The sequence below is a fragment of the Lemur catta genome, chromosome 4 (genome assembly GCF_020740605.2).
Source record: "Lemur catta isolate mLemCat1 chromosome 4, mLemCat1.pri, whole genome shotgun sequence".
Taxonomy (NCBI): domain Eukaryota; kingdom Metazoa; phylum Chordata; class Mammalia; order Primates; family Lemuridae; genus Lemur; species Lemur catta.
Genome location: NC_059131.1, coordinates 94,278,881 through 94,301,670, shown reverse-complemented (window position 1 = coordinate 94,301,670; position 22,790 = coordinate 94,278,881). Strand labels below are relative to the sequence as shown.

Genomic DNA, 22,790 nt, shown 5'->3' with positions numbered 1-22,790 from the left:
GGCAATATATTGGCAGACAGTACCTTGCTTTTTAGGCACGAGACGTCAGGCTGTTAGGAACAAGTGCTTGGCACTGAGTTAATTAACTCTAGACATTCAGCTCAGGGATGACCTTCTTTCCACCTCCTTAGATTAAAAAGAGAATGAGTCAGGTGGCCTGGAATGGCCAGAAGACCAGAAGCATTAGCTGCATTCTAGCTCCTTGTTTTTCTCTTGTTCTCTAGAGCTGCAGTCCCCAACCCCCAAGCTGCAGCCTGGCACCGGTCTGTGGCCTGTTAGGAAATGGGCCACGCATCACTGCCTGAGCTCCATACCACCTCCCCAACCCATGATGCTCCACTCCACCACCTCCAGTCTGTGGAAAAATTGTCTTCCATGAAACCGGTCCCTGGTGCCAAAAAGATTGGGGACTGCTGCTCTAGAACATTAGTCTGCAAACTCTCCAAGATAAAGATCATGGTCTGCAATGTTCTTTAACTTGTCCAAGATCAGTACAGTTGTACTGACTGGTACACTAGCTCCTTCTCTTAGCCCTTGGCCTGTCAGAGTCCACTGTAGAATCTTCTTTAGATGAGGACCCAACACATTATGATGCCAGGGACTGTTGCCTTTTTAAGGGCTGCCAGGGAGAGTTCAGGCTATCCAGGCCTTTCATCAATAGTGTCATCATCCGTATCAGTTATCTGTTGATAACATAGAAAACTACCCCCAAATTTAGTGGCTTGAACTACAACTATTTATTTATAATAGTTGGTGATCCTGTGGGTCAGCAAATTGGGCAAGGCTCAGCTGGATAGTTCTTCTGCTGGGCTCAGCTGGGCTCACTCACGCACTTGTGGGGAGCTGGGGGTCAGTGGCCTCACTCACATATCTGGTGTTTGTTGGCTGTTGCCTGGGAGTCCTATATTATCCAGCAAGCTATTCGGGCTTGTTTCCATGATGGTGAGTGATCACAGGTTCCCAAGAGGGGAAACAAGAATAAGTCTCACTGTACAAGTGCTTTATAAGCCTTTTTTGTAGCACATTTGCAAATATTGCTTAGGCCAGAGCAAGTCATATGAGTGAGACCGGTGTCAAGGTTAGTGATAATGGCAAGGACAAGGAAGAGGAATGATTGTTGCCATTTTACAAACAATCTACCATGCCAACAAGACAAGGCCAAGAATAGAGTTTGATATTTCCAACTACCAGATGTGATACCTCATTTTCAGGTTTCCGAGATACTGGAGGCAGAAGTCCTAGTTGAATCTCTGTTTCTCCACTTTTCAGGCCTTAGTTTCCTCATCTGATAAATGGGGATAACATCCATCTCACAGGGTTGATCCAGGATCAACAAGGGCTAAAAAGCATACATAAATGCTGGCTGTGATGCTTCCACAACGGTAAAACATGTTCACACTGTCCCAACCTACCTGCTCATCTCCTTAGGTAGTGTTTCTGCAAGGAGGGAAAGCTCACTATTGATAGTGGTCCACGAGAGGACTTTTACATGGCACAGGTGCACTACTTTGAATAGTATTTGACTCATGTGCAAGATTCACCTTCCCTCTGCGATCCTTTCAGTCCTTCCTCGTAGGAGAAAGTCTCAATTGGATGCCAGTATGTCTTTAACACCTCCCTTGCCTCATGCTAAGCATCACGCTCAGAGCTTTTGGTCCTATTTAGAATCCAATAATGCTTTATTTTCAATTATTGGATTTGCTTTCTATCCGTGACAGCTGATACTTTAAAAAATATAAGCAAGCATTAGTAGTTTTATAAACAGTGCTAAGTGTATATGTGGTTCATTCATTTATGCATTCAGCAAATACTTGTAGAGCACCTACTATGTGCCGGGATGGTACCAAAACTCATCAGCGAGCAAAGGCGCTCCCTGCCCTGGTAGGGCTGACATTCTAGCGGTGGGAGTCGTGACAGTGCTCAGGGCATAGCTGGATCTGGGGACTGGGGACTTACACAGGCCTGCTCGCGGCGGCGGGCGGTGGCGGTGGCGGTGGCTGTGACTGCGGCCCGGCCGGCCCGGCCCCTCCTCCCCTTCCTCCCGCGGAGGCTGACGTGGAGTCAACAGCGCGGGCGGCCGCGGGAGGCGGCGGCGCGGCGGCTCGGAGGCGCAGGGCCCTCTCGGGGCCGCGCGGGGCCCGGGCGGCGGCGCGAGGGGAGGAGGGGGAGGAGGACGCAGGACGTCCGTGCCGCCGGCCCGCTCATGGAGGAGGAGGAGGAGGCCATGGACGGCGACCGGACCGAGAGCGACTGGCAGGGGCTGGTGAGCGAGGTGAGGCCGAGGCGCCGGCCAGGCGGGCAGGGCGGCCGAGCAGCCGGGCCCGCGCCCCCAGCCAGGCCGAGGCGCGGCGGCGACGCGCGGGGGGCGCGCACTCGGTGGCCGCGGTGCGCTGCCCCGTGCGACCCGCCAGGTGCGCGGTTCCGCCCGCATTTCTCGGTCTATGCAGTCGCCACCGTCTCCCGCGCCATCTGGTGCCAGCCTTTGGGAGGCCCCCCCCCCGGCACGGTTTGGCCCGGATTGACGAGAGACGCCCCGAGATCCGGGAGGGGAAGGCGCCCAGCCCCACCCGCCTGCCCGCTCCCCCCGCCGCGAGCCAGGCGATTGGCCGCCGGGACTGAGGCGGCAGGTGGTGCCCGAGGAAAATTCGAGCCCTGGGGCAACACCTGGGCCGGCCGGAACGACCTGCTGGGGTGGTTCAGGCGGGGGAGCCCCGGGTCCATTCCTTCGCTGAGTTCACTCACCACGTGTTTGCTGCTGGCCTACTGTGCTAAGGTGTAGGGCCATTTATCAAAGGAGTGGAACACAGGTGCCGGGGTGACTGGACTCGTGGACGCAGAGAACACCGTTCCCCCACCCCCAAAGTGTGTTGTCATAAACATGCCCTGGGGGCCGCTTTCTGAATCCCGCTCTTCCCTCTTCAGTCCACCCTAAGAGTTTGCCGGCCTGAGAGGAGCTGCTGGCTTCTCCGGGCCAGAGGGAGTGCTCCTCCCTCGTGCCTCCCTCTCACAGGTGAGCTGCGCTGATTTGCCACCATTCCCGCGGGCAGTTCCCGGTGTTATTCATGCCCACCATGCCAGGGAAGTTCTCCCTTCTCTCCCTCCTGAGAAGCACCCTCCACCCCAAGGCCAACCTGGAACTTCTTTTACTTTACTCGGTGCACACAGTGAGGCGTGTACTGGTTTGCTCTTTTCCTTCCCTTGTGGGGTGTGGGAACAGAAACCCTCTATGTTCTCCTTTAATCATCTTCTAGGTCTGCAGCTCAGTCTGGTAGCAGTCCCTAATGTCCAGTGTGTGCAGAGCATCACATTTCTGAAGAGGAATGACATACTGTAGCTTCTACCCTCAACTAGCTTGTTTAGTATCCATCTAGTAGTTGAAAGCTCTCCTAACTTTACGGTATCACGATATATTCTGTTGCAGCCTGTCTCCACTTTCTCAAACTGTCAGGCTTTATGTCAGGGGACAGATTGTCTGGGAACCTTGTCTCCGGGCCCATCAAGAGTGATACTTAGTAGTCAAGGAGGCTAGAGATGGTTCTCCTTAGACGTCCAGTGTTGGGCCCCCAAATAGCAACGCAGTATTCACTACTCCAACAAAGACATAGCAAATGCTCTTAGGAGTCCGGCACATTGCTAGGTGCTTGGGATTCAGTGGTGAACAAGACAGAGGACTCCCCTACTCTCAGTGAACTCCTGAGGCTTAATGATGTCATCTGGGAGGAAAGTCAGTCCATAAACAATAAGAGCATGTGAAAGGATGGAAGGTAATCAAATGCTCAATGGCTTGGGATGTCCCTTATGTGCTTACCTTCTTCACCTTGCACTGACCATATTGTGTTTTCACAGTGGGTTTCCTTACAACGCTGTGTGTTTTGTTTGGCTCTTTATTTCCAATGTCTACACACTGAGCTCCACACATAGCAGGTGCTCAATAAGTGCTTGGAATAAGTCAGCTGATCCTGGAGTGGGTCTTTTGGCATTTTCCAGTCCATCTCAGTGGAGTTTCTGCAGAGCAATGCCTTCTTGCCTTCCCACAAACATTCGTTAACACCTGGAATGTGCAGGGCACACAACCAGGGGCCTTGGGGGATGTGAAAATGAATTCAACCTGTTTCCCACCTTCATAATAACTAATGGCTATTTCTTGAGTGCATCCTCTACGTTAAGCATTTTACACGGCTTCATTCTCACATAAGGTAGGAATTCTTTCTTATTTTACAGGTAAGGAAACTATGGCTCAGACACGCTAAGGAACTTGCTTATGGCTCCCCAGTGGGTGGGTAGAAGAGGTAGGATTTGAATCCTGGTCTGTCTGACTCCTTGCTTGGGATCACTAGGCCACACTTTGTATTTTAATCATTGGCTCATCTGTCTGTATCTCCTACTGGACAGCAGTCTCCCCCCTAGGAAAGGGACCGTGTCTCTGAGTCCCCAGCAACTCAGTGGATCAGTGTTTCTTAAAGTATGGCCTACAGATCAATTTGGGTGGCTGTGAAAAATGCAAGTTTCTGGGTCCCTCCCCAAATTAACTGTAGTGTGTTCTATTGTGTCCCCCCACCCCCAACAAATACATCCAGGACCTAATTCCCAGTAGCTGCAAATGTGACCTTATTTGGAAATAGGGTCTTTGCAGATATAACCGAGTGAAGGATCTTGCAATGAGATCGTGTATTTAAAGTGGGCCCTAAGTCTAATGACTGTTGTCCTTATAAGAGAAATGAGAGAGAGATCTGAGACACAGAGATACAAGGGAGAAGGCTATGGGAAGACGGAGACACGCGGGAAGACCACATGAAGACAGAGGCAGAGATTGGAGTGATGCAGGGGCAGGCCAAGGAGGGCCGAGGGCTGCTGGCAGCTGCCAGAAGCTGGAAGAGGCACAGGACAGATTCTCTCTTAAAGCCTCCAGAAAACAGGAACCCTGCTGACACCTTGATTTTGGACTTCTGGCCTCCATAACTGTGAGAGAATAAATTTGTGTTGCTGTAAGCCACCTAGTTTGTTACAGCAGCTGCAGGAAATTAATATACCTACTGCCAGAAAGTGTCTGTGGGTGCAGTGACGAGGCGATTCCCCACCCACTCGGGTTTGGCTGGCAGGAGCTCCGTGGGTGTGGATCAGGGCTGGTGCCCAGCCAAGCAGGATTCAAGGAAGCGTGTGGTCAGTGGCTGTGGTGTTACAAAGTGATTTGGGGACCAGCAGAAGCAGCTGGGGAAGACATCACACACATCTAGCCTGGGCAGCATGGGCTTTTTGTGGGCTTGCATCTATTTCTGCAGACTCCCGGTTTCTGCCACCCACCCTGCATCCTCACTCCATGGCCCTTCCGGCCCAGAGCCCTGTACTCTCTGTCTGTGAGTCTGCTTCCTCGGCTTGCCTCCAGGAAGCAGTTTTCATTTAAAATGATCCTACAGAGATCAGTTTTATTTTCATATTTTTAGTATAACAAGCTGAAATTACAGCCTTCTCCCAGGCCCTGAAGTAAACACGCCCATGCGTGTGAAGGAAGCATGGCTGATGTTCTACGTAGGAAATTAAATGTCAGGGCAGGGGCAGATGCTCTTCTTGTCACCACCTGAGGTGAGCTTTCAAAATTGGAGAAATCTCGAAATGCAGCCGTGCAGGCAATCAATAACTTTATATATCCAGGATAAAAATCCCAGTCATCTCTCAGCCTACCGCCCCTATGACAGACTATTCCTAATTCACTTTCACCATTTGAATTTTGGTTAGTTAATTACATAGCAATCAATCTCCTATTCCTTGAGCCGTGAGGCAGAAGACAGTTAACTGGGCCTATGCCCAAAGTAGAGCCACTGTTTTTTGGAAAGGAGAGGTTGAATAGGTGTATAACCCAGCCCTATGCTTAATTAAGGTAAAGACCCAGCTTTGGGTCTCAGTTGCTGACTTAGACTCTGAGGATACTTGAAGAGGCCTGCGCGTGAGTCTTGACTCTGCCTGTTGCTTGGTGCAAATGATCAAAAACTCAACCCAAAGTGGTTAAATTCAGAGGGAATTTATCGGCTGATGTTGTGGTTTAAATTGCGTGCCCCAAATGATATGTTCAAGTCCTAGCTCCCTCCCTCAACCACTACCACACACTCCTGTGAATACAACTATTTGGAAGTAGGGTCTTTGCGGATGTAATCAAGTTACAATGAGGTCATCCTGGGTGGGCTCTGATCCAATGACTAGTGTTCTTATAAGAAGAGGAAAATTTGGACACAGAGATGCACAGAGGGAAGACAATGTGAGGACACAGAGGGAAGAAGGCCGTGTGTCGACAGAGGCAGAGACTGGAGTTATGCAGCTGCAAGCCAAGGAACGCCAAAGGTTGCCAGCAACCACCAGAAGCTAGGGAGAGGCAAGGAAGAATCCTTCCCTAGAGCCTTATTGGGGAACATGGCCCTGCCAACACCTTGATTTTGAACTTCTAACCTCCAGAACTTTGAATTAGTTTCTGTTGTTTTAAGTCACCCAGTTTGTGTCATTTGTTACACCAGCCCTAGAAAACGAATACAGCTAATGTGGCTAATAATTCCATGGTAGGGCTGGCTTTGGGCACAGCTGGATTCAGCACCCAAACAGACGGTTTCTCCCCATCGTTGAGTCTGCTTGCTGCCTGGCTTTAGTCTCAGCCTCCCATCCTCCCAAGTCTAAGTCTGGAGGGGAAGATGAGACCCTTGTCTAGCAGATCCCATAAAATCATAGGATGCTCCATTCTAACCTGCTTAGATCACTTACCTACCCTGCAAGAAACTGTCCAGGAATGTAGTGATCTGATTGTTTTAGGGCTGGAGTTCTGTCCGGAGCCCTACCCAGGCCACGCAGACAGAGTGGGCATGGGGTAGACCCCCAAATACTATCGAGGGACCATTTTCCAGAAGAAGGGGAATGGATGTTGAGGGAATCACTGCACATGCAGCTTGTCTGAGCCTCATTTTTCTCATCTTCGAGTAGGATAATAAAACTACCTACCTTGTGGGTGCCGTAGTTGTGAGGATCCAACTAATTAATGCTTGTTCGTGCTTACCCCTCTGCCTGGCAGGGAACCGCAGGACAGTGAGCATGAACCTCAGGACACAAACTCTGGTGTTCACGAAATGAAAACTTTATTTTGCTGTAATGCCTTAATTTTGATTATAAGTTTTCATTGTCTGAGTGGTGGAAATGTAACCTAGATTGAAGGTTTCTCTCCCTTTCCCTGCCTGAATTTGTATTTAAATTCTAGGAGGCTGATACAGTACTATCATTGGCAGGGGTGTTGGAGTGGGCTATTCTCATTTAGCCACACTCCCCTTGCTCAGGCTACTTGCAGTCTGGTCCTTGGTCTCTACGTCACTGCTGTGTCCTCCCTTGTTCCCCCTCAGGCCACCTCTGACCCTTTGGCTGCCTGCATCACATCTGTGCTACCTTTGGATGAATGAAGAACAAATTGATGCATTGCTCTTCACTGTGCTATGGGCATGGGGACTTTGCTCTCTTGCCCAAGGCAGGGGCACCGTTTATTTGGTTTTTTAATTTGTTCTGCTGGCCCTGAATTACTCCAGAGCTGATATTCTCCTGCCCTTGAATCACCTCAGAGCAGTGGAAAACTTTGGGAAACTATTGTGTAATTGTCTGCATAGATGTACCACACAACACCAGGCTGGGTCCAGAGAATTAGGATTATTTTTTTACTTCCTAAGAAAGAAGGGTGTATTTGTTAGGGCAAAGTCTAAGCCACTGTAACAAAGACACCTACCTCCAAAATATAGTGGTTTAAATAAGGTAGACATCTGTCTCTTTCATGTGATAGCGTAGTGGTCCAGGCTGGGAGGGCAGGCATGCTTTATGAGTTATTTAAAAACTCAGGTTTCTTCTATCTTGGTGCCCCACCATTGTTACGGTCCTCATCTGTGTGGTCGAAGCTGAGTTGCTGCCATGTTTGTGTCCCAGCCCATGGGAAGTGGGGAAGAGACAGAGGGGGAAGTCCAGGGGAGTCCCTTTAATTAGGGATAGCTGGAGAGCTGTACATGTTGCTTCTGCTCACATCCCATTGGTCTGAGCATAGTCAAATGGCCACACCTAACTGCAAGGGAGGCTGGAAATGTAATCTTTAGCTGGATGTGCCCAGCTTAAATCTGGGAGGAGGATTCTATTAAAAAATAAGAAGAGTATATGGGACATGGAAAACCCAAACTATCAAGAAAAAAATGGATATGTTAACTTTATTAAAATCAAAAACTTCTCTTCTTCAAAGGACTCTGTTAAGAAAATGACAAGTCATAGACTGGGAGAGAAAGTATGTGCAGAAAACATATGTTGTATTCAGAATATACAAAGAACTCTCAACAATTCAATAAGAAGGAAATAAACAATCTAATTTTTAAAATGGGCAAAAGGGTTAAATAAACACTGCACTGAAGAAGAGATTCAGGTGGCAAACAAGCACAAGAGCAGATTCTCCGCCCCATCAGTCATTAGGGAAATGGAAATTGAAACCACAATGAGATCCCACAGCACACCTACTGGAATGGAAAAATGGCAAGTAAGAAAACTGATAAAGCCAGTGCTGACGAGGATGCAGAGCAACTGGAAGTCTCATACATCGCTGGAGGGAATATAAAATGGTGCAGTCATTTTTGAAAAGGTTTTCTTGTTATTTCTTTTTCTTAAAGTCAAACATACACTTAACCAAACAGCCCAGCAACTCTACTCGTAGGTAGAATTGAAGAGAAATGAAGACACATGTCCACACCTGTCCACACATCTGTGAATGCACTTCAAACAGCATGCAGCCAAATGACTCCATTTTGAGGGATCTAGGATACAGGGTACATGATACAGTGTAAAAGCCATTTTAATATTTGTGCTGAGTGACTATTTTGTACTAATGAATTAATGCTGCCATGTATCTTTTTTTAAATACCTTTATTAAGATATAACTGATTTGGAGAAAACTGCACATATTTATTGTATACAATTTGCTGAGTTTGGATGTATGCATACTCATCACTGCAATCAAGGTATCCATGAAATTCTTTAAAAGTCAAAACTAAAAGGACAGAAAACAGATCAATGGTTGCCAGAGCCTGGGGGTGGGGTGAGGGAATTGGCTGCAAGGAACACAAGGGAATTTTTTTGAGGTTTGGACATATTCTAGGTTTTGATTGTGGTGATAGTTATGTGACTGTGTAAGTTTGTTGAAATTCATAGAACTATACGTCTAAAAGGCGAATTTTTTTCTATTTAAATTATACCTCAGCTGGATGCAGTGGCTCATACCTGTAATCCCAGCACTTTGGGAGGCCAAAGTAGGAGGATCACTTGAGTCCAGGAATTTGAGATCATATGGAGACCTCATCTCTATAAAAAATAAAAAAAATTAGCCAGGCATGGTGGCACATACTTGTAGTCCCAGCTACTCGGGAGGCTGAGGCAGAAGCATCGCTTGAGCCCAGGAGTTCGAGGTTGTAGTGAGTTATGAGGCCACTGCATTCCAGCCTGGATGACAGAGCAAGACCCTATCTCTAAAAAAATAAATTATATCTCAATAAACTTACTTCTTTTAAAAGGAGGGGACTGGATATTCAAGACAGTCAGCTCTCGCCACAGAGTGCTTTACTCCTTACCCCCCAACTTGTCAAGTTCCTTGGAAACTAGCCGTGTCCCCCACCCATGCCTCCTGGTTCTTGCTCCACTCTTCCCACCTGGGCGGACTGGGCCAAGCTCAGCATTCCTCCTTAGAGACTGGTGACCAGGCTCCCCTTTACACTCGGGTTCTGTTCTTCCTCAACTTGGGAGGTCTTTTCTAGTCTTTTGGGTGGTCATGGTTGAGAGAGCCCCTGGAGAGGCTCTTCCATGCCCCCAAATGTTACGGACCAGGCTTCCAAAGCTGAAAAGCCGATCACTTTGTTACCTGTTCCCTGCTGGGCTACCCCTTCCTTGGGCCATGAAGACAGAATGTCTGGCCTCTTAGACAGGGAGAGGGGTAGGTGTGGAGAAATAGGGTGGGGGTTACAGGAAATGGAGGCAAGGCGGGCAGATAGGCTGTCAGTTAACATTTCAAAGTAATCATTCTTACTCGCTGATATTATTAAATGAAAACACAGTGCACGATAGTGAATAATCGGTCTCAGACACTAACATAGGCAGTTGGTGAGGCTCAATGAAGTGGGGAAAAGCTCCTTAGAAGAGGTGGAACTTGAACTGAGCCCTCCCCTTTGGCTGCAGAGGCAGGGGAGACGGTGACCAGAAGCAGGCCCGAGCACCAGGCTTGGTTGGCCTTGCGGAGATGCTCCAGATAAAGGCTGAAGCCACTGGGTTGAGGTGTAGCAGAAATTGAGGTTGGATACCCAGGGTGGACCAGATGGCGAATGACTTCAAAAGCCAGGCAGCAGAGTGTGCCCCGATGTAGCTGGTAACAGAGAGGCACTGAATGCTTTTTTTAGCTGCAGTACAAATTGATAAAGATACTTGGGATATATTTGTTTGCACTAACTCAGCAAATCACTGAGCCTCTATTGTCTGCAAGGTGCTATACCAGCCAGTGGCAATATAAAAACGAATTTGGTGACTCTGCCAGGAATTGGGGAAAAACAAGTTAGGAAGAGCTACCAGTAATCCAGCCTTTTCTGCCATCGACATTCCCAATTACTCCCATTGCTGCTCAGTCCTGCCACTCATCGTATGGTTTCCTCCCTGGCGTTGGACTTGTCTCTCTCTCCACTAGACCCAAAAGATCTTGAATTCCTTGAGAGTAGAGACCGTATGTTATTAATTTGTAACATTGCACTGTACCTTGCCCACTGTAGGTGCTCAATAAATGTAGACTATTTGAATGCGTGGATGTGTGAGTGAATGAAGTGATTATTGGGAATAGCAGTGGCTATGGGGAACATTCTAAAGGAATTCTTAGCCAGCTGGATCGGGAAGATGGAATGGATGAGTCCATGATGGCCCTTGATGCGTGGCCGGAGAGTGGCGGTGCTAGAAATCACAGGAGGCTGGGGGTGACGGGGTCTGGTGAGAAGTTGCTGAGGTCCGTTTCGAACTCTGCATTGTTCAGAGTTCCCTGGGAGCGCTTGAACTCTTGCGAAGCTTAGTGCTTACTGGGAACGTTTTTGATGAGCAGCTATCTTCATAGTGGCAGGCTAATTTCGGAGTAAGTTTATTAAAATTAGTGTGCGGGGGAAAGTAAGCTCAACTGCTATTTTTAACTAATGGGATTCATGTTCTCTCCTGCGCAGGGAAATTCGCATATGTGCTTCTAAAATTGACAATTTCTACTCTTATTATGTTAAAAAAATTAATTTTGCGAGTTTCACATTGAATAAAATACATTGGCTGAAGATTAGAAGAGGACTTTGGCTAGTCCCTGAATGAAAATGACCAGAGTGAATGACATTTCTTACTCCCTGCCTGGTTTTCCACCAATAAGACCGCAGTGGGGCTTTGGGTCCCCCATGGCAGAGAACTTTGCTAAGTTGAGAGTCTCCACCGCTCTCTGCCCATCAGGCACGATGGTGCCAGTGGTAGGGGAAACCTGATTCCCAAAGAACACAAACCTCCGGCTTATTTTTATTATGAAGTCTTCCCATTTTCATTTCCCCTCTTCTGGTCTACTCTTTTTCTGTTATCTGAAGCTATCTTATTGCAACAAACATCTAATTTTGTTCAGGGTGTCAGAGCTTCTTCAAGCTGGCCTATCCTCTGGACAGCTAGCCAATTCAACCACCTTCAGAAAACCAAAAGGACATTTTTCATGAGGTCCTCCTTACTCAGAAACCTTCAGTGACTCCCCATTACCTGGTGTTTGAGCCCTGCTCATGCTGGCCGTGACCTGTCTTCCTGCCTTCTGTCCCATGGCTTCCCTCATAAACTGGCTGCTTCAGCCAAACTCACCGGTCATGCATTCTGGCTTCCACCTCTTCATCACGCCCTGACCTCATCTGGGTGGGCTTCCACTTCTTGCCTGACTGCGGTCTTTAGCAGCCCTTTGAGGTGGGGTGGAAACCCACATCCTCCTAAAATCCCCCATCAAGCTTGAAGTGAGCTCCTTATGTGTTAGCACTTGCATGCTGCCTGGGAAAGGAAGGAGCCATCTCTGTGTGCAGATGTTAACTCCTGCACAAGTTCGTGGGCTCCTTAGGGAAGGAACTGTCACCACCGTGTTGGGCAGGAGTCAGGACTTCTGGAAGGATGAGAAGCCACGCGATGGCTCAAGGAGTGCAGGGCCTGAGGTGGCGCACTGGTACAGCATCCAGAACCAACCTAGCTCTGGCCCATGTGCAGAGCTTCTGCTTTGATTTCATGTCCTCATTTCTGGAAAGCCTCATGGATGTGGCTGCCCACGTACAGCTTCACTGATGGCAGGCACAACAGTCACCTAGGGGTCAGTGACATCAGGACAGGTCCACCATCGTATTAGATTGGCTGGTTGGTGTGAAGGTGGAGTGAAGAACAGCCCTCATGTGTCAGTGGGGCAGGGTGGCTAGCAGGGGAGAAGGTTGCCATTCAGTGTGCCAGACGTGCAGTGATTACTGCTGTGTGCAAAGCCCTCTGCATGGGACAGTTTCCCTGAAGGAGTTTACAGTCCAGTGGTGATAGAGAACGGGAAGGCCATGGCCCTATGATAGACATTGTGATGAAGGCTCTGTAGGTTAAGGGAAGGTTCATTTAAATTGGGGAATTAAGGAAGGTTCCTGATGGAGTGGCACCTGGGCTAGGAAGGTCGGGCAGGATTTCGGCAAGTACAGATGTAAAGGAAGGGTGTTCTAGGCAAAAGGAATGGAGGTAGCAAATGTGCAGCTGTAGCAAAATGCAGGACTTGCTGGGGAAATCCCAGATCGTCTGGGCTCTGGTGGGGACACGTAATGGAGCATTGGGTATGATTTGTTAGGAGCCTCTTTCCTCCATGCACTCACTAGAGTCGTCACTCTGAGCACTGTAATGATCTTCCCACTCCCTTGCTTCGCTCTCTGATGCCTTCCCAGGGCCTGCAAGGTGGAAGCCGGGCCCCTCAGGTGTCCTCCCGGGGGTGCCTATCCATGTCTCCAGTTGCTCTGTACCCCCTATTGCCACCACCTCCCCTACTCTCCATAAGACTCCCGGCTGTTACCAGATCATTCCGTGCCCTGAGGCATCTCTAAGCCTTGCTTATAGCCAAAGACGACCTCCTGCTCGTACTCTAAGGCCTGGCCTGAATGTCACAGGCTCACAGTGTGATGCCCACTTCCCTTGGGCCTGGAGAGGTTGGAAAGTGGCTGGTGTGTTGCAGTTGGGAAGGTGGCGTGGGGCACTGTTGCCAGGGCAACGGGGTTCCTGAGGGTGGGGGCCCTCAGAGTGGTGGATGGGCACCAATGTCTAGTGCAATGCCGGGCACAGGATAGACACTTAGCGGGAACTTGTGGAAGGGAGGGAGGGAGGGCGGGAATAAAGAGAAGTAAAGAAGGAAGGAACGACAGTTCACCTTGCCATTTCCAGCTTTCTTTTTGAAGCCAGCCCTGCTCACCTGCTGGGGTGCCCACTTCCAACCTCTCCCCCAGGCTGAGCATGGCCCGACGGGGCTGGGAGTGTCCAAATGGCCCCAGCACATGTCCAGTGTCCCGGCCAGAGTCCCGGCTCGAGCTGCAGTGGCTATGTGAGTCACTGAGCTTCACCGGTAGGTAGCTACCTGGGCTTGGACCAATCTCCTGCCTTCTCCAAAACCTCATTTTCTCTGGACTTTATGCAGTGAGGAGAACAATACCTGCCTGTGGCTGTCAGTTAAGGCGGCGATAAAGTGAGATGATGTGTGTGAAAGTGGGTTTTAAAGCTTCCAGCCCTCTGCAGCCGAGGCGGTGCTTCTTCCCTTGCCTGGGCTTTAGGAAAACCCTTCGCAGGCTTCAGAGAAGCTTCTGCAGAGGGAGGTGATGTGTCAGGCGCCGGCTGTCAACATGATGCCATTGAAAAATCATATTGATGAGGCGCAGATTGCTGTGCCTGCTTGCGTTGCCATCTGCAGACCCCACGACCAAGGCGATATTGGAGGTGGCAGGGATGGGACTCTCTTCTTCTAGCCAGTTCCAATTTGCTTTTTAATTTGCTCCAGCCTGGTGAGTGCTGCTGGGGTCAATCTGTAACCTTTTCTTCCTTCCCGACAGTCTCCAGCTTTGCCAGACTTGCCGGTGTGTTCACAGGCTGCTCCGTCAATCCCGGGCAACTGCTGTTTCCGCTGCTTCTTCTGAGACCCTCCTATTCACCTCCTAACTTCGCACCGCTCTTGTTGGCCGAAGTCCAATCTCGGGCCTAAATCATTCTGGCCCTCCCCATTCTGCCCCTCTCTGGTCTGCAGAGCATCTGCTGACCGCTCTACTTTGCTCGTTTGCTGGGGTTTTGAATAAGCCTCTTGTTGAGCAGATTTCAGAGCCCACGAGAAGGCACAGCCCTTGCTCCCTTCCTCCTGCGTCTCGTTCCACCTTTGCACACCATCCGTCACCACCTGTGATGTCCAGTGCCTGAGAGCAAAGCTCTGACCACCATCCTCCCTTGCTCGGAGACCCTGCACCCATCGGCTCTCACTTTGGCCCCAACTCTGTCGTCATTTGAGGCCTTTCTTACTTTCATCCAAACCAGACTTGCCAGCCTCACTTTGCCTTTCTCCTTCGCACACGTCCTGTGCTCCTGGCAAACCAAACCACTTCTGGTTCTCTGTGTGACGCCCTTGCTCAGGCCACGTCCTCCTGGAACTCGTGTTCTCTTCCTGTCTTCTGTTTCCAGGCTCAGTCACAACTGCCTCGCTCCCCCCACCTGAAAGCTCCCTTCCCCGTCTGCGTCTGCGAGCGTGGAGTCTAGCCGCACCTCTCTGACCACGTGTCTCCCCAGCCACCGGGACTCACTTGTGTTTGTGCCTCCAGCCGGGAGTTACTCCAGAGCAGCAACAGGCCAGCTCGTCTCTGACTCTCCCACTGTGCCCAGTGCGATGTCCTGCACGTCGTGAACAATCTAAAATTGATGACACGCCTACCGGTGGCTCAATTAATACTTGAACTGAAAAACTACTGAATTAACTCATGGACATCCTTTTTTTTTTTTTTGTCTGAACAACATTCTCATCTGTTTCTTTTCCCAAAGTCCTCTCATACTCATTTTTATCCCACAGCCCTTCTGACTTTCAAAATATAGATTGCGATCATTTAAAGGTAGTAAGTCAAATCACCTTTTAATAAGCTCTAAGGGATTTATGAACTTACTGTAAGTCAATTCTTTCCTCCCTCCCTTCTTTCCCTTCCTTCCTTCTGGACTGGAATTTTATTGTATCAGATATATTGCTTGCAAAAAGCCAGGCAGAGGCTGTGGGTGGGAAATCATTTGGTTATAAAGAGCTACTTTCAATACTGGGATGTGACCTGTATTATAGTGTGTCTGAACGTACACCAGGCTTTAATTCTACTCTCGACTAGAATTTAAGCTTGCTGCAAAGGTTATTTGCCACCCACGGTTGCCTCTCATGAAAAGAAGTTATGTAATTTCTTTGGTCCCTATGGTCTTCTCATCATGGGAAATAATAATACAAATAATTGCCTACATTTGTCTTTCTTCAACTGATATTTAAGAGGATTTACTATGTCCCGGGCACTCCGCCAAAAGTTGGGGTGCACAATCCAACAGGACATTGTCACTTTCCTCTCTATTTCCTTATAGCATCTTTATAAGTGCCTGTTGGTTAGGCTGAGCAGGTGGTCATGTCCTCATTTTATAGATGAAGAAATGGAAATTCAGAGCGTTTATGAAATGCTCAGAAATTCAGTGTCCTTGTTTATGGTCACTCAGCAAGAAGCGAGTGTGTAGAGCTAGGTGTTAACTTGCAGTTAGATGTTCTTCCCACGGAATCACAGGTTTGTGCTGGGAGCCCGGGATGCAGCTCCTCTGTGTGCTCGCGTCCAGACAAGAGAGGGCAGCCCTCGTGCCGGAAGACATCTCTCCCCCACTTCTGCTTCCAGCCAGCCTAAATCTAAACCTAAGAACAGGAGCTGAAAGGAGACTTTGGGGGTCTGGTTCCAGATTCCTGCCCACACTTCAGTATAGGCTGGAAGCTGAGCAACAGTGAGGTCAGGAGACCACAGATGTGACTGTCCCAAAGGGCTGGTCTCTCTGTGTGCACCTCTGCTGTGCACCAAGTCACCCACCCTTGGAAGTCAGAGAATCTAGTAACTGCAAGGATTCACCTTGGCCCACCACACCTGCTTCAGCCCCACCATGTCGCCCGCACAGCCTGAATCTGTGAGTGAGGGAAGGCTTGGGAAGAAAAGTGAAGGTATTATCTACAGATGATAAATACTTTGGGTAATGGTGGATTTTTGACTTTAAATATTGAATAATGCAAATTCACTGCACCTTCCAAATTTAGAAAATACAGATACATTGAAAAGAAAAAAAGCCACCTGCAATTTCAATACCCAGAGCTGCCTGGTATTAACATTTTAGTGTAGAATCTTTCATTTTTTCATGCCCTTATTTCTGAAAGAGTATGTAGTATATGCTATTTTATTCTTTTCATTTGTATCAAGGCTAACACACATACAGTGAATGCACACATTTTAAATGGACAGATCAATGCATTTTTATGTGTGTACACACCTGTGTGAACACCATTCAGATCAAGATCTAGAACATTCCAAGCTTCCCAAAAGGCTCCCCATGCCCTTCTCAGTCAAGGTGCCCCTCCTGCCTCACGCCTAGAGGTACTCATTATTCTAACTTCTGTTACCGTTTGCTGTTTTATAACTTGTTCTTGTTCCTACTCAGCGACAAGTAGTGAGTAGTTTCCATGTCACTAACTCCTCACCATCATTGTCATCAGCATCATCATTGTCATCAGCATCAGTCATAGTGCAGCATAGGTACCGTAGTCTTCGGCATCAACAAACATACACTCGTTGGACTTTAAGCCCAAGTGTTAGAAATACTTATTGTATTGTTTCCCCCTGTTAGAAAGCCCAGATGTCTGACGTCAGGGGTTCTATTTAGCTCTAGAATAGGCTGCAGGGACTTTGAGATTTTTCTGGTTTTTGTTTTGTTTTGTTATTTTCCCCAAGGCCTGCCTGTATTTTCCACGGCTCACTTAGCTTCTTTGAACACACCTGTGTTGTGCTGAATGTTCTGATACCCATCCCTGTGTGTGTTTGAAAGGACATCTCACATGCTAGCATGTGTTGTGAAGGTTTTAACAGGAGAGCAAATTCTAGGGTGCCAGTTTATCCTGTTCCTCAATTGCTTTTTAAAATTTCATTTTTAAGAGAGAAATTCATTGGATGATTTAAACACTGGGTTTAGAGACATGTCCTTTTAAGATGATGTTGGTGAGCAAGGAGAATAGCTGTTTTGATTGCTGGAATCCCTCGTGAAGACTCCGACAAGGAGAGACATCCACGGATCTCCCAGAAGCGCCCTCCTGCTGAACAGCCCAGTCTTCCTCACGTAGGCATTGACCTGTGCATTTGGAAAGATTCCTTTCTTCACCTTCTCTCAGCTTAGGTCTTGATTATTTTACTACCACTATTACTGCTGTTATTATTATTGCTAATGGCATTAAAGTTATATTAGGTTTGCATTTGTGGTGTGCCAGGTGTCACAGGAAGCATTTTTTAACATAAGATTCAGTTCAGGCATTACTGAAGTAATCATTGCCCAGATGTCCAGAGCATTTCCCCAATGTTTTCTTTTAGTAGTTTCATAGTTTCTGGTCTTAGATGTAAGTCTTTAATCCATTTTGATTTGATTTTTCTATATGGTGAGAGATAGGGCTCTAGTTTTATTCTTCTGCATACGGATATCCAGTTTTCCCAAAACCATTTATTGAAGAGACTGTCTTTTCCACCTTGTGTGTTCTTGGCACTGTGATCAAAGGTAAGTTCACTATAGATGTGTGAATTTACTTCTGGTTTCTTTATTCTGTTTCATTGGTCTATATGTCTGTTTTTATGCCAGTGCCATGCTTTTTTGGTTACTATTGCTCTGTAGTAAAATTTGAAATCAGGTAATGTGATTCCTCTAGTTTTATACTTTTTGATAAGGAGGCTTTGGCTATTCTGGGTCTTTTGTGATTCCATATAAATTTTAGGATTATTTTTTCTATTTCTGTGAAGAATGTTTTTGGTATTTTGATGGGGATTACATTGAATCTATAGATTGCTTTGGATAATATAGACATTTTAACAATATTGATTCTTCTAATCCATGAGCAGGGAATATCTTTCCATTTTTTGTGTCATCTTCAATTTCTTTCATCAATGTTTTATAGTTTTCATTGTAGAGATCTTTCACTTCTTTGGTTAAGTTTATTCCTAGGTATTTTAATTTATTTGTAGCTATTATAAATGGGATTACTTTCTTGGTTTCTTTTTCAGATTGTTGGCTGTTGGCATATAGATATGCTACTGGTTTTTGTATGTTGATTTTGTATCCCGCAACTTTACTAATTTTGTTTATCAGTTCTAATTGTTGTATATCTTTTGAAGCTTCTCTGCCTTTGAATTTCATCTCCCTTTGGAATGGTCAGCCTTGTCATATATTTAGCAATCCATTTTGATGCTACTATTTATGGTGATCCTGATTATTATTGAATTTTCTTTACCGAAAGAGAAATGCCCAAACTTTGATGTTACCTGAATCGGTGGTGTCTCTGTGCACTTCTCCAAAAGAATTTTTTTATTCAATGTCAACTCCTGTGGTTGTACATTCAGAAGAGTAAACCAAACACACATTTTATTGTCATTTAAATGCTCTCCTGATCAATGGTGATGATGGAGGTGGTGATGGTTGTGGACAATGGACTGTCAAGGAAAGCAAGTCAAATTATGCTCAATATTGCCTTGCAGTCCATCGGTGATGTAGCCAGTGAGGATTTTGCAGTCTTCCCTGAAAGCCATAATTAACTCATGTCACTCATGGAAGCCTTTTGCTGATGTAATCAACCCATTTGCACAGTTATTGGCCAGAGAAACAGACCTGGATGGAGTCCCCACCTTAAGAAGGGTTTGCAGTTTAGTTTGTCCTCTGAAAACTCCAGTAATTTGAATCACCAGGATTGCACACCCACCCATGTCCCAGAATAAATCTCCACCTGACTTTTTGCTGTGGGGCTGAGTTCTGAACTGACAGTTCTCATTGAAGGAAATTTCTCACTAATCAGTGGTGCCTGGAGTTGGTGGAAAGAAAATAAGAACAACGAAGATGAAGTGCAAAAGCAAATTAACAATGCTCAGAACAACATGAGCAAGTCGTAGAGAGAGGGAGAAAACGGCTCCCAGCAACAGGCTTTGGCTGGGGAGACTTTGATCCTGTAGGTGGAAATTCGGGGCCTAAGTGGCCCTTTAGCAATGACTCCGGGGTTCTCATCCAGACAGAACGACTGTAATGATCATGATAGGTTGAAATCTTAGCAGATGGTGGTAAGAGTTCTATTTACTTGGATAATTAAAGTGGTGATGGATTTGCATGGCTAATTTCAAGATCTCGAGTCTGCAGATGACTGCCGTTTAGGGCAGACTAGGGCGGAACACTTCCTTGCTTTAGAGTATCTGCACCTGACTCGAGTATCAGGGAGACGGGAGCCAGGGACTGTTCTCACACATGCTCCATCTCGACTTGACTCTCCATGCTGAGCCCCGTGGCCCTCTTACGGGACTGTTCATCCCAGCAGGGCGATAATATTTTTCAGAAGACACGGTCTGTTGACAAACTTAGGAGTGGAGATTGTTTTCTGCCTTTGAATGGGATAGACACAGTTCTTTTGATTACTGTGCTAATTAGATTGGAGCCTTTAGAATTTATTGAGTGCTTTTTTTCCTTACATGCATTATTTTATAGAATTCTTCCAACTCTCCTGTGAGTGAGCAGGGTGCTGTGCTAGAAAGGGTGTGGGGCGGACCTAAGTTCAAATCCCACCTTTGCCTCTTATAAGCTGCATGATGTTTTTTTTTTTTAAACCTCAGAGCCTCAGTTTCTTCATCTATAAAAGGGGATAATGATGTCTATTTTTGGGGGTTGTGATGAGGATTAATGATTTAAGCATGCGAAATGCCGAATCTTTACTGTGGGCACTGAGTAAGCTCCAAAATGCTGGTGGTTATTCGTATCATCATTTATAGATCAGAAAGTGTAAGCACAGAGTAGGTGAGTGGCTTCTCATGGTCCCCCTGTTAGGCGATGGCTACAAAAGCTCATGATTTCACTCTGAATCCCAGGTGCCACGTTGCTTCTGTGAGTGATGACATCCTGTCTATATCTCCTGAATTCCCTTTTGTTAAAGGACAGTCAAGGGATCAATTCTGGTTGTGCAAATGCCACCCCTTAACCCTCTCCATACCTCATCTACACGGTGAAATTGCTGTCACAGGTCTCCTTTGCCACGTGGTGTTTGGGGGAGCAGGTCTTCGGAGTTAAGAGTGGACAGATATGCGAGGGTTGCTGCAGCTCATCCATAGTAGGGGTTTTTAGGGGTTTTTAAGGATTTCTTTTTGAGACAAAGGCAAGATGAACCACAGCAATTTTACAGCTTTTAAAGTCAGTCTGACCAAAATGTTGTATGTGCTTTGCTGACTTTTTACTGCTACTCAGCCCACAAGGAAAGCCTTCTGCAACTGAATTGAGTTATTACCCTCTAGTAAAGTAACCAGTGACTCTGTCCTTGCATTCCATACGTGACTGTCATATGTTGTAATATGTAATTGCAGTATGTGAGGGTTGGCGAGGCAGCCTGCCGCCTATGTCCAGCATATCTCAGGCCCCTGGCAACATGGACGGCAAAGGGAGAGCCTCCGGTGCATGGATAATTTTAGTGCTCTCTCCTGAATGCATGATCTTGGAAACAAACCAGAACTGCAAGCCCCACTGTCAGCGTCTCAGCCTGAGGCAAGGTCAGATCAGCCTAGTACCTGGGACAGAGCAGATGCACTCTAGGCAAGCGATGATTTTCAGAAATATTTGCTATCTTCAGCAAATGATGAGAGGGTTTCCCAGCCCATTTATGGCCAATGAGGAGGAAAGCCAATCTGTTTTCCCGTGTTTCCTCCTCATCTTTATAGGCTTGTAAGGGACAGGGGCATACTTGGTAGAGAGTATAGAGACTGAGAAGATGGGAAGAGGAAGGAAAGGAGAAATAAGAGGAGTGAAAGGATTGAAATAGATATTCAGGCAAACCTTCGTTATTCAAAACTTCACTTAACCAAGACTGTCAGTGAATTTCACATACCCCCCAGCTACTATAGTTCACATTATAAACTCTTCCAATTACCTGAAATCTCACTTAACTTAAATTTCAGCACATCCCCTGGGGCATGCAAATAATCAAAGTTTGCCTGTCGAAAGTAATACCGGAGAGGGGAAAATGAGATGGTGAGTTTGAGAAAGATAGATCATAAAAAAAAAAAAAAAACAGTCATCTTGGAGAATGGCGTTAGAATCATTAAGCTACCAACTTGAAATTGTTGAAATGTTATCTAAAAATTACAGAGGTGAATACAGATTTAGAAAGGGGCTATGGCGATGCTCAGGGAGTCGCACAGTTGGGTGACAGGGTGTACGTGTGGGCGGGACAGGCTGGCACCCAAGGCACGAGGGAGTTGACGCTGCCTGGCGGGCACTGCCGCAGGCCAGGAAGCTTCAGCAAAATGCACATCAGCATGCGGCTGTCCCCACGTGGCATTTTACTCTGTAGATACCCAGACTCCTTCTGGAGAGGTTAGTTATATGTGCATCTCCAGGTGACCGTTCTGAATGCCTGCCTAGGGTCGGTGAATCTGCAGGACTTTTAAGATACATAGTGTGATGGAAGGGAAGTGCTCCTGTTCAGTGATAAAAATAAGGTCACAATACAAATGCTGTTTTGATGATTCCATAAAAACCGTCCTGTCACACCAAGCTTGCGTAACTGGACTTTTTCCCCCTAAACATGATGCTAAAATGGGATTTAGAGATTTAGGCATAATAATAAATTGATGGCTATCTGACTAAAATATGTACATATATCTCTACATGTATGTATGTATTCAGCTTAGTGGGAACTGACGCTCATTTATTTCTCAAATGTATATTCGGCACTCAGCTGTGGCCCAAGCGCCGTGTTTGGCTCTGGAGGTGCAAAGAGGAATGAGATGGGCCCCGGCTGCAGAGAGGCCTTGGTGAAGCAGGTGTGCGGGTGCTGTGATGCAGCGTGTGTGGGTGCCCTGCTCAAGGTGTACGCAGAGTGCCACGTGGCCACCCGAGTACGAAGCCGGCTCTCACTCCGCCTCTTCCGTAGGGAGTGGGAGCTGAGTCCAGGACAGTACAGGAGAAGCGAGAGGTGAGGAAGAGTGAGCGGGCGTGGCAGTAGGTGGGTTGCACAGGGATGTGGAGGGCTGGAAGAGGAGCAGCTGACCATGACGTCAGAGAGGTGAGTTGCAGCCAGATATTGAAGATCTTTTGTTTCTCAATTTCTTTAACATCAGAGTTTTTTTTTTTGTTTTTTTAAAGAAGAGTGGCAGGACCTAATTTATGCTTTTTTAAAGGGATTGATACCTGGACTAGACAGGTAGGGAAATCAGAAAGGCTGTTGCGATGGTCCTTGTCAGAGCTCATAGGGCCGAGCTAAGTAGAAGTTTCCACCCTGGAGGGGTGGCTTACTTGAGCTTGCAGAAGGTATATTGATTGTTGAGTGCTGTTCGCCTAGAGCTGCTTGTTGGCTGGGAAAGGAGGAATTACTGAATGGGGCTGAAGGAGGAGGAAGTAACAAGTAGAAGTAGAGGGTGACCAGGGGAGGAAAGACCTCTGGGGAAAGAAAGAGTCTG

At 47.2% G+C, this 22,790-nt stretch overlaps 1 protein-coding gene across 1 annotated transcript in view; it reads left to right on the top strand.

Moving 5' to 3' along the window:
- The first annotated feature begins 2,115 nt into the window (after positions 1-2,115).
- The window catches only part of CCDC149 (coiled-coil domain containing 149), a 94,922-nt gene continuing 74,247 nt past the window's right edge, over positions 2,116-22,790 (top strand). The window contains exon 1 of the mRNA XM_045550462.1: positions 2,116-2,272. Coding sequence (XP_045406418.1) covers positions 2,204-2,272 — 69 coding nt within the window. The 5' untranslated portion in view covers positions 2,116-2,203. The remainder of the gene's footprint in view (positions 2,273-22,790) is intronic.